The 14,108-nt window shown below is 45.1% G+C and overlaps 1 protein-coding gene across 3 annotated transcripts in view; it reads left to right on the top strand.

The window, feature by feature from the left end:
* Positions 1-13,863, top strand: part of LOC137374583 (NXPE family member 3-like) — a 45,955-nt gene extending 32,092 nt beyond the window's left edge. For all 3 annotated transcript variants that reach the window (XM_068040909.1, XM_068040906.1, XM_068040907.1), the window contains 2 exons: positions 5,412-5,621; positions 12,131-13,863. In XM_068040909.1, coding sequence (XP_067897010.1) covers positions 5,412-5,621; positions 12,131-12,684 — 764 coding nt within the window. In that variant the 3' untranslated portion in view covers positions 12,685-13,863. The remainder of the gene's footprint in view (positions 1-5,411; positions 5,622-12,130) is intronic.
* Positions 13,864-14,108: the final 245 nt, after the last annotated feature.

Below are 14,108 nucleotides of genomic sequence, written 5' to 3'. Positions count from 1 at the left end.
ATCCTGTCCCTCAGAATTTTTTCCAATAGTTTCCCAACCACTGAATAAATAAATGCTGGCCTGGCCAGCGACGCCCACATCCCATAAATTAATTTTAAAAAAGGGCTGCAAATCGCAAACCTCCGAGCCAAAAGACTGGAGTGCACAATTTTCTAGCCTGGCCTGTCTTATTAGCACAGCACCCATTTAGCACCTGCTAAAACCCTTTGGCCAATCTTATATTCACCAATTCAATGTGGTAAATTGAAGTAAGAGATTAAATTTAGCAAGTTGAAGAGAATGGACAAGGCAATAGTGCGGGGTAGTGAGACGGGTAATGATTACCAGAGTGTGACAGGAAGGGACAGAACATATAGTCATATAAGTGCACCAGCAAAGTAAGTCAGAATAGGGAAAAATGGTAAAAAGACAAAATTTAATGCACTTTCTCTAAATGCACATAGTATTTGATGAATAGATAGATGCAATTGATGGCGCAAATGGTATGATCTGATAGCCATTACAGGGACATGGATGCAAGGTGACCAAGACTGGGAACTGAATATTCAGGGGTATGTGACATTTCGGAAGGATAGGAAGAAAGGAAAAGGAGGTGGGGTAGCTCTGTTCATAATGGATGAGATCACAACAGAAGTAAGAAATCGGGCTGGATTTTATGGGCCTCCCTGAGGTGTGGGGAGAATCGCGATGGGGGTTCGAGGGCCCATCGCCAAGCGACCTTACCAGCCCCAGTGGCGCTGCCGATACCGCTGCGGGCCCTGTGATTGGCTGGCAGCTCTTGGAGGTGGGATCCCTGTCTTAAAAGGGACGGGGACCCCGGCTCGTGAAACTTAGATGTAAGAAGACCGAAGGATTGCTCTGGGGAGGTACGAAAAATCTGAGGTGGGGCTCTGGCTCCTCCACCTTTCCAGCCTGACGCTGGGAGTCCCGCCTCCTACACAAAATCCAGCCCATGATCTTGGCTCAGAGCAAGATGTAGAATCAGTTTGGGTGAAGATAAAAAAAAACAAGAGAAAGAAGTCACTGTTGGGAATAGGGGAGTAGTCTACAGGCCCCCTAACGGCTGCTACACTGTAGGAAAGAGTATGAATCAAGAAATAATGGGCTTGTAAAAAAGATACTGCAATAAACGTAGACGACTTTAATCTTCATATAGATTGGACAATCAAATTGGCAAAGGTAGCCTGGAGGACGAGTTCACAGAGTGTATCCAGGATAGTTTCTTTGAACAATATGTTCTGGAACAAACCAGGGAACAGGTTATTTTAGATCTGGTGATGTGCCATGAGGCAGGATTAAGTAATGATCTCATCATTAAAGAATTGTGTTGGGAATAGTGATCATAACATGATAGAATTTCACGTTCAGTTTGAGGCTGAGAAACGTGGGTCCGAATCTCGCGTCTTAAACTTAAAGGCAATTAGAAGGGTATGAAAATAGAGTTGGCAAAAGTGGACTGGGAAAATAAGTTAAAAGCTCGGACAGTAGAGAAGCAGTGTCAGACATTTAAGGTGATATTTCATAACTCTCAACAAAGATATATTCCATGGGGAAAGAAAAACTCCACGAGAATGATGCACCATCCGTGGCTAACTAAGGAAGTTAAGGATGGTATCAATTTGCAAGAAAAGGCAAAGATTAGTTGCAGGCCAGAAGATTGGGAAAAATTTACAAACCTTGGCTGGGATTTTACAAGCATAGCCAAGGAGTGGACGCGGGTGGCACTGACACTCCTGACCGATCCCTGATTGCACGGTTATCTCGCGCTGGGAACTTCTGTGGGCTGAGGGGGGATTTAGCCAGGGTAAAATGAAGCCAAAGTTTGACAGGAACAACTGCAAAAGAGCAATGAGTGATCATTAAGGAAGAGATGTTTTCAACTACAGGTTCGGTACATTCCAACAGAGGGAAAGGTAGTGGAACCATAGCCAGGGCTCCTAGGATGACAAGGGAAATAGAGAATATGAAGAAACAAAAAAAAGAGGGTGGATGAATCATGTCAGGTGAATTCTTCAAGCAAGACGATAAATTGAAAGGGGAAGTGAAGAAGAAAATAAGACTGGCAAAGAGAGAGTATGAGAATAGAATGGCAGTCAGCATAAAAGAGAACCCAAAAATCTTCGACCATCATGTAAATAGCAAACCAAGTAAGGGATGGGTTGGGCCTTTTAGGGATAAAGATGGTGATATATGTATCCATTGTCTCTCGAGATAAGGAGGCCCAAAAGAAAATGCTTCGAGGCACAGGGTAAGGCTAGAGTACTTAATGAGTACTTTGTATAGATGTTTACTGAAAAGAGGATGCTAACAAAATATTGGTAGCAGCAAAGACAGCAGAGGTAATGGATGGGGTGAAAATTGATAGGCAGGATATACTAGAATTGCTGGCTACGCTGAGAGTGGTTAAGTTGCTAGGTCTGAATGGCTTGCATCCCATATTGCTAACAGAAGTGAGGGGTGGATATAGTGGAAGGGCTTGCCATAATCTTCCCTAGAATCGGAGGAGGGGCCAGAGGGTTGGTAAGTGGCAAATGTGACACCCTTGCTCAAAAAAGGGTTCCTCATAACTACAGGCCAGTCAGTATAACGTCAGTGGTGGGTAAGGCTTTAGAAACAATGGCCAGAATTTTACGCTACCCCAGTGACCGGATGGTGGTGGGAGCAGGGGGGGTGGTTGCGTAAAATTGAATGGGAGGCTCTGGGAGGCCTTCCTGACCCGTTCCTGCCTCCACCCCACTTTACGTAGGGCGGGGGTGGGGGGGTGGTGAAAAACGGGCCGCCTGCCCCCGGGCAATCAAGGCCCTTAAGTGGCCGTTTAGTGGCTTCGCCCGCCTCCATGGTAAAACTTGGCAGCCTCTCAGCGCACGGGGTGGGGGGACCTGACAATCAGGCACAGAGTGCCCAACTGAGGGCCACCCCTGCTTCCCCAACCACCCCTGGGACCCAAGACGCCCTTGCCATTGCGAGGGACGCCTCGGCCGCCCCCTCTAAGTCATCAGGGGCGCCCACTCTGCCCCCTCTATTTAAATCAGTCCCCGTGCGTAATATCACGGGGGCTGTGCGGTGGCACCTCCATGTCAGAAAGCCGCCGCACTTATAGTGCGCTGCCGCAGAGCACGGCACACTAATAAAATCCAGCCCAGTATTCCAGATATGGTCTCACAAACCCCTGTACAATTATAGCAAGACTCCTTATTTCTGTATTTCAACCCCCTTGCAATAAAGGCCAACATGCCATTTGCCTTCCTAATTGCTAGTTATACCTGCATGCTAACTTTCTGTGCACAAGCATCCCCAAGTCTCTTTGAACATCAAAACTTACAAGTTTCACACCTTATAAAAAATATTCTGCTTTTCTATTCTTATGACCAAAGTGCTAAAGACGTGTGCTCCAGAACTAGCTGGGCACCAAGCTAAGCTGTTCCAATATAGATACAACATTGGCATCGATGGTTCTTTTGCTAGTCACCTTAAATCTGTGTCCTTCAGTTTGCAACCCCTCCACCAATGGGAACAGTTTCTCCCTATCTGCTCTGTCCAGACCCCTCATGATTTTGAACACCTCTATCAAAACTCTGCTCAACCTTCTCCTCTCTAAGGAGAACCACCCCAGCTTCTCCAATCTATCCTCTTAACTAAAGTCTCCCATCCCTGGAACCATTCTAGCAAACCTTTTCTGCATCCTCTCTAAAGCCTTCACATCCTCCCTAAAGTGCTGTGTCCAGAGTTGGGCACAATACTCCAGTTGAGGCCGAACCAGTGTTTTACAAAGGTTTATCATAATTTCTGTACTCTATGCTTGATTTATAAAGCCCAGGATCCTTTTTAACTACTTTCTCAACCTGTCCTACCACTTTCAATGAGTTGTGCACACATTCCCCCAAGTTTCTCTGTTCCTGCACTCCCTTTAGTATTGTTTCCTTTAGTTTATATTATCTCTCCTTATTTTTCCTACCAAAATGTGTCACTTCACATGTTCACATTTCTCTGCATTAGCTTTCATCAGCCATGTGTCCTCCCAGTCCACCGGCCGGTCTATCCCGTCTTGAAGTCTATCACCATCTTCCTCACAGTTCACGATACTTCCAAGTTTTGTATCATATGCAAATTTTGAAAATAGTGCCCTGTACACCCAAGTCTAAGTCAATATATATCAACAAAAGCAGTGGTCCTAGTACCCACCCACTGTATTCTATCCTCCAGTCCAAAAAACAACCATTTACCACTACTCTCTGTTTCCTGTCACTCAGCCAACTTCATATCCATTGTCTCTTTTATTCCATGAGCCTAAACTTTGCTGCCAAGCCTATTATGTGTCACTTTATCAAATGCCTTTTGGAAGTCCATATACCACACATCAACTGCAATACCCTCATGAACCCTCTCTGTTACATCATCAAAAAATTCAATCAAGTTAGTTAAACACGATTTGCCTTTAACAAATCCATGCTGGCTTTCCTTAATTAATCCACCCTTGTCCAAGTGACTGTTAATTTTGTCCCAGATTATGGTTTCTAAAGTTTTCCCACCACCGAGATTAAACTGACTGGTCTGTAGTTGCTGGGTTTATCCTTACACCCTTTTTTGAACAAGGGTGTAATATTTACCATTCTTCTGTCCTTTGGTATCTCCCCCCATATCTAAGGAGGATTGGAAGATTAAAGCCAGTACTTCTGCAATTTCTGCCCCTTACTTCCCTCAGCATCCGCTCGCTGTTTCAATAAAATACAATGGGACCAAAAATCCCCGATCCCACTCAGCCAATGTAACAATGGTGGAGCAGAAATTCTTCACTCAATTATGTACCTGAATGTGTTGGAATCCTGTGGCTGGACAATTTACCTGCAGTGAGAGTGGGCTCACAAGAGTATTGGTGCAACTGGGATGCCTACTGTGGGTGGTGGCAAGCCACTGAAGACAGAGCCGAAGAGTCAAGCAGAAGAATTAAGAAATCATAAAAAAAGGTCCCTTGTGTGAAGTGTACAGCTGATTTTCCAAGAAGCATTCATCTTAACATGTCCATCTTTTGGTATGTTTTATCCAAACTGCCTGTAAAAAGTGAGGAATTACTCCGGCCTATTCTAATGGTCCGATTTTCACTATGGAGCCCCCTTTTGACAGGCAGCCAAGATTATTGTGTGGTGATTAATCATTCCTAAAGCCTGTATTAAAACATGGAAGAGTTTTGAAAACTCAAGCTACCACTTTTATAAAACATACTGATGCTACTTATTAGTTGGTATTTATCACTTTAAATGCACAATACTGAAATAAGAGTGAATTTCCAGGTAAATACCTTTTTTCTGAATGTTAAGTTTTTCTCTTTCTGCGTGTATATGTATGCTTAAGGTACTCTGCATCAGTGCTTAACTATCTAGCTTACTTTTAAGCTTTGCTTCTTTTATTCTCAGGAACAGGTCTTGGAAAATGTATTCCTGGCAAGCCTGTGCTTTCACCATCTGGATTTTATTATCAAGACCGGTGGGTGTCAACAACCTGCAAAGTTCGGCACTTTGACACTCCTGCTGATGTCACAGATTGTCTTCATGGGAAAAAAGTTTACATATTTGGTGATTCCACTATACGGCAGTGGTTTGAATATTTGACAGGATTTGTACCAGGTTAGGTTCAGCCATTTCTTGTGTATTTTGGTATGATGGATATATAGATAGAATTAAGTAGATGCTAATTGAGAAGTTCACAAGAATTGGTTGTAGCCTGAGATTTATTTAACACATAAAGCAGATTTATGCATCATTTATGCACCACACATCTTAAGCCAGAAACCATGCGTCACAATTTGGGAATAGGCTTTGTACAAATAAAATGCTTTTGAGTCGAGCAGAATAATGATTAAACATAATGGGCTGAATTTTACTAGCCCCTCGATGTCGGGGGTCATGGCGGGGGGGGGGGCCTGTAAAATACTTGCAGGAATGGCCCGCCATGACCCCTGACTCCAGGAGGTCCCTGCCGCATTTTACTGGCGGCGGCGAGGCTTTGGTCCGGGCCCCCACCTCCATAGGGAGTTCCGAGGCAAGACACTGATGGGGCGGGGTGGGGGGGGGCAGGGAAAACACTTTTTTATTGGCTGTGGGGATGGTGGGAAGAGGAAATGTTAAGAGGTTGGGGGGGAAGTGCAGGTTGCTAAAAACATTTCTTTTGATGATAGTGCCCCGTGGGTGGGAAAGGGCCTCCAGGTATTTATTTAATTTTATATAAATAATGCTTCACAATATATGTTTAAACATTAAAATTTCTCCTAAGGGCTTGCAGCCCTTTAAAAATGGTGCCAGCAGCTGCACACTGGCGCCAGATGCTGTTGCCTGGGGCACAGGGGCCACCCCCTCGATGTCATCGGGGGCGGCTGCTCTGCTCCTTCCATTTAAATGAGCCCCCGTGTAAAATATTGCAGGGGCTCAGCGGTGTCGCGTTCGTGTCGGAAGCCTGCTGAGTTCAAAGCGTGCTGCCGTAATGTGCGGCATGCTAATAAAATTCAGCCCAATGTGGGTAACTTTGGCTTGGAGGCATAGCGCAAAATGACTGAAAGCAAATTGACGGCCTGTTCGACATCTTTCCCAATTTTTATTTCCATTGACTTTCATTGGGAAATTCCCTGAGGAAATTCCTGACAGGTATCTATTGTTGGAAAATGTATGAATAAACTCACACAAATATGACAAGCTCAATGCCCTGCTTCAATGCTAATATTTGCATGATTAAGTGAAAAGGAAAACTGTAAAGTTGCAGGGTAAATTACTGAGAAATGTAATGAGAATTGACAACTTTGATGTGGACTGGTATTTTTTTTTATTCATTCATGGGATGTGGGCATTGCTGGCTAGGCAAGCATTTATTGCCCATCCCTAATTGCCCCAGAGAAGGTGCTGATGAGCTGCCTTCTTGAACTGCTGCAGTCCCTGTGAGGTAGGTACACCCACAGTACTGTTAGGAAGGGAGTTCCAGGATTTTGACCCAGCGACAGTGAAGGAAGGGCGATATAGTTCCAAGTCAGGATGGTGTCACTTGGAGGGGAAATTGCAGGTGGTGATGTTCCCATGCATTTGCTGCCCTTGTCCTTCTAGTTGGTCCAGGTCGCGGATTTGGAAGGTGCTGTCTCAGGAGCCTTGGTGCGTTGCTGCAGTGCATCTTCTCGATGGTACACACTGCTGCCACTGTGCGTCGGCGGTGGAGGGAATGAATGTTTGTAGATGGGGTGCCAATCAAGTGGGCTGCTTTGTCCTGGATGGAGTCGAGCTTCTTGAGTGTTGTTGGAGCTGCACCCATCCAGGCAAGTGGAGAGTATTCCATCACACTCCTGACTTGTGCCTTGTAGATGGTGGACAGGCTTTGGGGAGTCGAGGTGAGTTACTCGCCGCAGGATTCCTAGCCTCTGACCTGCTCTTGTAGCCATGGTATTTATATGGCTACTCCAGTTCAGTTTCTGGTCAATGGAGCCCCCAGGACGTTGATAGTGGGGGATTCAGCAATGGTAATGCCATTGAATGTCAAGGGGAGATATTTAGATTCTCTCTTGTTGGAGATGGTCATTGCCTGGCGCCTGAGTGGCGCGAATGTTATTTGCCACTTATCAGCTCAAGCCTGGATATTGTCCAAGTCTTGCTGCATTTCAACACGGATTGCTTCAGTATCTGAGGAGTCACGAATGGTGCTGGACATTGTGCAATCTTCAGCGAACATTCCCACCTGACCTGATGATTGAAGGAAGATCATTGATGAAGCAGCTGAAGATGGTTGGGCCTAGGACACTACCCTGAGGAAATCCTTCAGTGATATCCTAAAGCTCAGATGATTGACCTCCAACAACCACAACCATCTTCCTTTGCGTTAGGTATGACTCCAACCAGTGGGGGGTATTCCCCCTGATTCCCATTGATCTCAGTTTTACTAGGGCTCCTTGATGCCATACTTGGTCAAATGCTGCCTTGATGTCAAGGGCAGTCATTCTCACCTCACCTCTTGAGTTCAGCTCTTTTGTCCATGTTTGAACTAAGGCTGTAATGAGGTCAGGAGCTGAGCGGCCCTGGCGGAACCCAAACTGAGCATCACTGAGTAGGTTATTGATAAGCAAGTGCTGCTTGATGGCACTGTTGATGACACCTTCCATCACTTTACTGATGACTGAGAGTAGACTGATGGGGCAGTAATTGGCCGGGTTGGACTTTTCCTGCCTTTTATGTACAGGACATACCTGGGCAATTTTCCACATTGCAGGGTAGATGCCAGTGTTGTAGCTGTACTGGAACAGCTTGGTTAGGGGTGCGGCAAGTTCTGGATCACAGGCCTTCAGTACTATTACCGGAATATTATCAGGGCCCAAAGCCTTTTCAGTATCCAGTGCCTTCAGTCGTTTCTTGATATCGCGCTGAGTGAATTGAATTGGCTGAAGTCTGGCATCTGTGATGCTGGGGACTTCAGGAGGAGGCCGAGATGGTTCTGGCTGAAGATTGTTGCAGATGCTTCAGCCTTATCTTTTGCACTGATGTGCTGGGCTCCCCCATCATTGAGGATGGCGATATTTGTGGTGCCACCTCCTCCAGTTAGTTGTTTAATTGTCCACCACCATTCACGGCTGGATGTGGCAGGACTGCAGAGCTTAGATCTGATCCGTTGGTTATGGGATCGCTTAGCTCTGTCTATCGTATGCTGCTTATGCAGTTTGGCACGCAGATAGTCCTGTGTTGTAGCTTCACTAGGTTGACACCTCATTTTGAGGTATGCCTGGTGCTGCTCCTGGCATGCCCTCCTGCACTCTTCATTGAACCAGGGTTGGTCTCCTGGCTTGATGGTAATGGTAGAGTGGGTGATATGCCGGGCCATGAGGTTACAGATTGTGGTTGATTACAATTCTGCTGCTGCTGATGACCCACAGCAGCTCATGGATGCCCAGTTTTGCATTGCTAGATCTGTTCGAAATCTATCCTATTTAGCACGGTGGTAGTGCCACACAACACGAAGGAGGGTATCCTCAATGTGAAGGCGGGACTTCGTCTCCACAATGCCTGTGCGGTGGTCTCTCCTACCAATACTGTCATGGACAGATGCATCTGCGGCAGGCAGATTGGTGAGGACGAGGTCAAGTATGTTTGCCCCTCTTGTTGGTTCCCTCACCACCTGCCGCATACCCAGTCTTGCAGCTCTGTCCTTTAGGACTCAGCCAGCTCGATCAGTTGTGGTGATACAAAGCCACTCTTGGTGATGGACATTGAAGTCCCCCACCCAGAGTACATTCTGTGCCCTTGCCATCCTCAGTGCTTCCTCCAAGTGCTGTTCAACATGGAGCAGTACTGACTCATCAGCTGAGGGAGGGCGGTAGGTGATAATCAGCAGGAGGCTTCCTTGTCCATGTTTGACCTGATGCCATGAGACTTCATGGGGTCCAGAGTCGATGTTGAGGACTCCCAGGGCAACACCCTCCCTACTGTATACCTCTGCTGGGTCTGTCCTGCCAGTGGGACAGGACATACCCGGGGATGGTGATGGCAGTGTCTAGGACATTGTCAGGTATGATTCCGTTAGTATGACTATGTCAGGCTGTTGCTTGACAGTCTGTGGGACAGTTCTTCCAACTTTGGCACAAGCCCCCAGATGTTAGTAAGGAGGACTTTGCAGGGTCGACAGGGCTGAGTTTGCCATTGTCGTTTCCGGTGCCTAGGTCGATGCTGAGTGGTCCGTCCGGTTTCATTCCTTTTTATTGACTTCGTAGCAGTTAGGTACAACTGAGTGGCTTGCTAGGCCATTTCAGAGGGCATGTAAGAGTCAACCACATAGCTGTGGATCTGGAGTCTCATGTCGGCCAGACCAGATAAGGACAGGAGATTTCCTTCCCTAAAGGACATTAGTGAACCAGATGGGTTTTTATAACAATCGACGATAGTTTCATGGCCATCATTAGACTAGCTTTCAATCCCAGATTTATTAATTGAATTCAAGTTCCACCTTCTGCTGTGGTGGGATTTGAACCCACGTCCCCAGAACAATACCCTGGAACTTTTTCCCATTATAAATTCCTATTTTCACAATTATTATAGAAACTACCTGTGTAAACTTCTCACACTGTAATTACACCCTCCAACAAATACTGCTGCTGTAGAGCTTTAGTTTTGCATTCCCCAGCAACTCAACCTCTACTGTAGAGAAAGTCTTACACTCTTAACACCTTGACATCTACACTTCCCAAAATGTTATCGTTTTTGCAAATTACTTCTAAATACTATCAAATGAAAACATTCTATAAAAATAAGGAAGCAAGGTTTTTACATGAATATGGGGTTAAATTAGCTCTTCCTCCCTGTTCCAATTATTCCCCCACCTTCTAACCCCATCTCATATGAAGGCACATGAAGGATAATCCACCCGGCTGGAAAATTGACTTCAATGGAAAGTGAAATCAGAAATTGTGTAAAACTGGTGGCCAATCTGATTCGGTTAGTTTCCCACAGGCAATATCAATGAATGTCAACTGCCTGACTAAACCACTTCCTGTTGCCATGATTTTTTTGTCATAGATTTATCAGAGAATCATAGAATCTTACAGCACAGGAGGAGACCATTCAGTCTATCTGCACCAGCTCGTTGGAAGAGCTATCTAATTAGTCCCACTCCCCTACTCATTGCCCGTAGCCCTGAAAATTGTTCCTGTTCAATTATATATCAATTCTATTTTAAAAGCTGTTACTGAATCTGCTTCCATCACACTGTCAGGCAATGCATTCCAGATTATAACAGCTCACTGCATAAGAAAATTCTCCTTATCTCCCCACTGGATCTTTTGCCAATTATTTTAAATCTGTGTCCACTGGTTACAGATCTACCCACCTGTGGAAACAGTTTCCCTTTATTTACTATATCAAAACCTGTCATAATTTTGGACACCTCTACTAAATTACACTGTAACCTTCTCTGCTCTAAGGAAAACAATTCCAGCTTCTCTTGTCTTTCCACATAACTTACCATACTCCCTGGTACCATTCTGATAAATCTCCTCTAAACCCTTTTCAAGGCCTTGACAACCTGCCTAAATTGTGGTGACCAGAATTGGCCACAATACTCCAGCTGCAGCTTAACCAGTGTTTTATAAAGGTTTAGCATAACTTTGTAGCTTTTGTACTTTTGTGCCTTGATTTATGCAACCAAGGATCCCATATGCTTTTTAATGGTTTCATCAACTTGTTCTGTCACCTTCAAAGATTTGTGTGTCTGAACCACCAGATCACTCTGATTCTGCACCCCTTTAAATTTGCACCATTTAGTTATATTGTCTCTCCTAATTCTTCTTCCCAAAATGCATTAATGATGCACAGTAATAAGTATTATGCAAAAGCTGATTTACAGGAATAGTTATAAGTCTTTAATGGACACAGCTTCAAAAGTAAGTTAAATTACAAGCAGCATGTTTGATAAATTGATCTTAAGAAGAATCTTAAAATTTTTCCTTGTGATTTCTAGATTATAGAGGGAACTCTCAAAAGCCACAGGAATGATTTGGATTAAAGATAAAATGGGGACAACATATACTGCTCACCCTGTGTACATCACAAATAAATGTGGAGATGAGTTCTTAATAGGCAGTGTTAAATTAGGAATCAAGATCAACAGAAAGCAAAAGCTCTGCTGTAGCATCTGTAATTAAATACAGAAAATTGGCATCCTTGACTAGGATGTTATTTGTGTGCCTTTAGGGAACAGAGATCATGCAGCATCACTGTCAAATCCCCCAGTTGAAGGAAGATGTGGGGAGATGAAGCCATCACTGGGGATAATAGATAAGAGCGCAGCATTTCTGCTCCATCATATGAATGTATCAAAAAAGGTCATTTGCTTGAGCAAGTTGAGTAGAACATTCCACAGTAACGGTTGTAAAGTCTTTTCTGTGTCCAGTGAGAGTACCTGGGTGGGTATGTTTGTAATGATATAATGATGCAGTATGGTGTGAGGGCATTACTATTGTTGAATGAAGCTGGTTTGGGTTGGCTGTAGTAGGATGAAAGACATGGCTACATTTTGATGTTCTGAGGTTCAAATGATATTCCTTCCTACTTCATCCCTGTTAATTATTATCAGCAATAAATATGACTTAGTATCATTAATCATGTGGTATCTGTTTTAGGTCTGAAGACGTTTGATCTTGGCAACACTAAAAATACAGGCCCTCATCTCGCTTTGGATATGGACAACATGATCAAGGTGGAATATTATGCCCATGGTAAACCAATCCGAATAGCCCCCATTTCGAGTCAGGACCTGCCATTCATTGCAAATAAACTAGATGACATTAAAGGAGGAAAGAGCACAGTTATAGCCTTCACCATATGGTGTCATTTCAACACTTTTCCAGTCGAATCATACATCCGAAGGCTACAGAACATCCGCAGGTCAGTTCTACGATTGCTGGATAGGAGTCCAGATACACTGGTTGTAATAAAGACTGCGAATGTCCAGGCCCTTCCACGGCAGGTCAGTTTCTACAACAGTGACTGGTATTCCTATCAACTCGATCTAGTACTGAGAAAGATGTTTGAGGGCATGAACGTGGTATTTGTCGATGCCTGGGAGATGACGCTAGCACATTACCTGCCTCACGAATTACATCCCCAGCGAGTCATTATCAAAAATGAAATAGATGTGTTTTTTTCATATGTGTGTCCTTTGGAGAAGAGTTAGCTACTGTTCTATATTTGCTCCAGCTAGTCTTTGGCAATCATGGGATATCAAATGATTTAAAGTACAATATAAAAAAAGCTATCAGAACTCTAAGGTTTATGGATCTGCCTTAACTTAATATGCATGGCAGTTATTTCCACAGGGGTTCTCCCTTGGTGGCAAGACTGTCAATGAAGCCCACCCACCTGCTGATATTTATTTGGGGCATTACGATATTGCTGAGTGCCCACCTGTTTCAGGCAGTTAGCCGCTTTACTGATCAAAGCGGGCAGCTAAGAAGTATTAAGGACCCAGGCTGAAATTTTAAGGGACATGTGTGTGGAATGAGCACCATATCAGGTGGCCCTTAAAGGGGCCGGCTGCTGCAAAAGTATCCCCAAAACTTTTTCTAATTCATATTTGTGTGGAGTTAGCAGGAGTAGAAATGCTCCTCCTGGGTTCACAATCATATTACAGGCCGCTACTGCCCCAGGCTCACCGCCACCAGTCCACCCCCCATCATGTTTAGCCTATGGACCTATTTGTGGGCTGTTGCTGCACCAAGCTACCTAGCTATAGGATGACCATTCTGGGTGTGTGCAGCTTACTGGCAGCATGGAAATGTGGGGGCCCTGGACTTGAAATGGCACAGGGCCTCCCGCTGCCTGAAAGTTTAAGTTTACCACCATGATGGGCGGCACAGTGGCGCAGTGGTTAGCACCGCAGACTCACAGCTCCAATGACCCGGGTTCAATTCCGGGTACTGCCTGTGTGGAGTTTGCAAGTTCTCCCTGTGTCTGCATGGGTTTCCTCCGGGTGCTCCGGTTTCCTCCCACATGCCAAAGACTTGCAGGTTGATAGGTGAATTGGCCATTATAAATTACCCCGAGGATAGGTAAGTGGTAGGGAAATATAGGGACTGGTGGGGATGTGGTAGGAATATGGAATTAGTATAGGATTAGTATAAATGGGTGGTTGATGGTCGGCACAGACTCGGTGGGCCGAAGGGCCTGTTTCAGTGCTGTATCTCGAAAAAAAAAATGAATCGTTGCTGGGATAGTGTTTCATTGGTGACAGTTGCCCTCCGGGCCAAGTCATGCAGTAACTTTCTGGAGCCAGCGGGAGTCATGACGCCAGGCCAAGAAGACAAGGGGACCCCTGCCTCGGCCCTTTGGAGGTGAGGTGAGAGTGACTGCCCTTGACATCAAGGCAGCATTTGACCGAGTATGGCATCAAGGAGCCCGAGCAAAACTGAGGTCAACGGGAATCGGGGAGAAAACCCTCTGCTGGCTGGAGTCATACCTAGCGCAAAGGAAAGTGATTGTGGTTGTTGGAGGTCAATCATCTGAGCTCCAGGACATCACTTCAGGAGTTCCTCAGGGTAGTGTCCTAGGCCCAACCATCTTCAGCTGCTTCATCAATGACCTACCATCAACCATCAGGTC

The sequence above is a fragment of the Heterodontus francisci genome, chromosome 10 (genome assembly GCF_036365525.1).
Source record: "Heterodontus francisci isolate sHetFra1 chromosome 10, sHetFra1.hap1, whole genome shotgun sequence".
NCBI lineage: Eukaryota > Metazoa > Chordata > Chondrichthyes > Heterodontiformes > Heterodontidae > Heterodontus > Heterodontus francisci.
The sequence above is the reverse complement of the archived record's forward strand: the minus strand, read 5'-3'. Positions and strand labels throughout refer to the sequence as shown.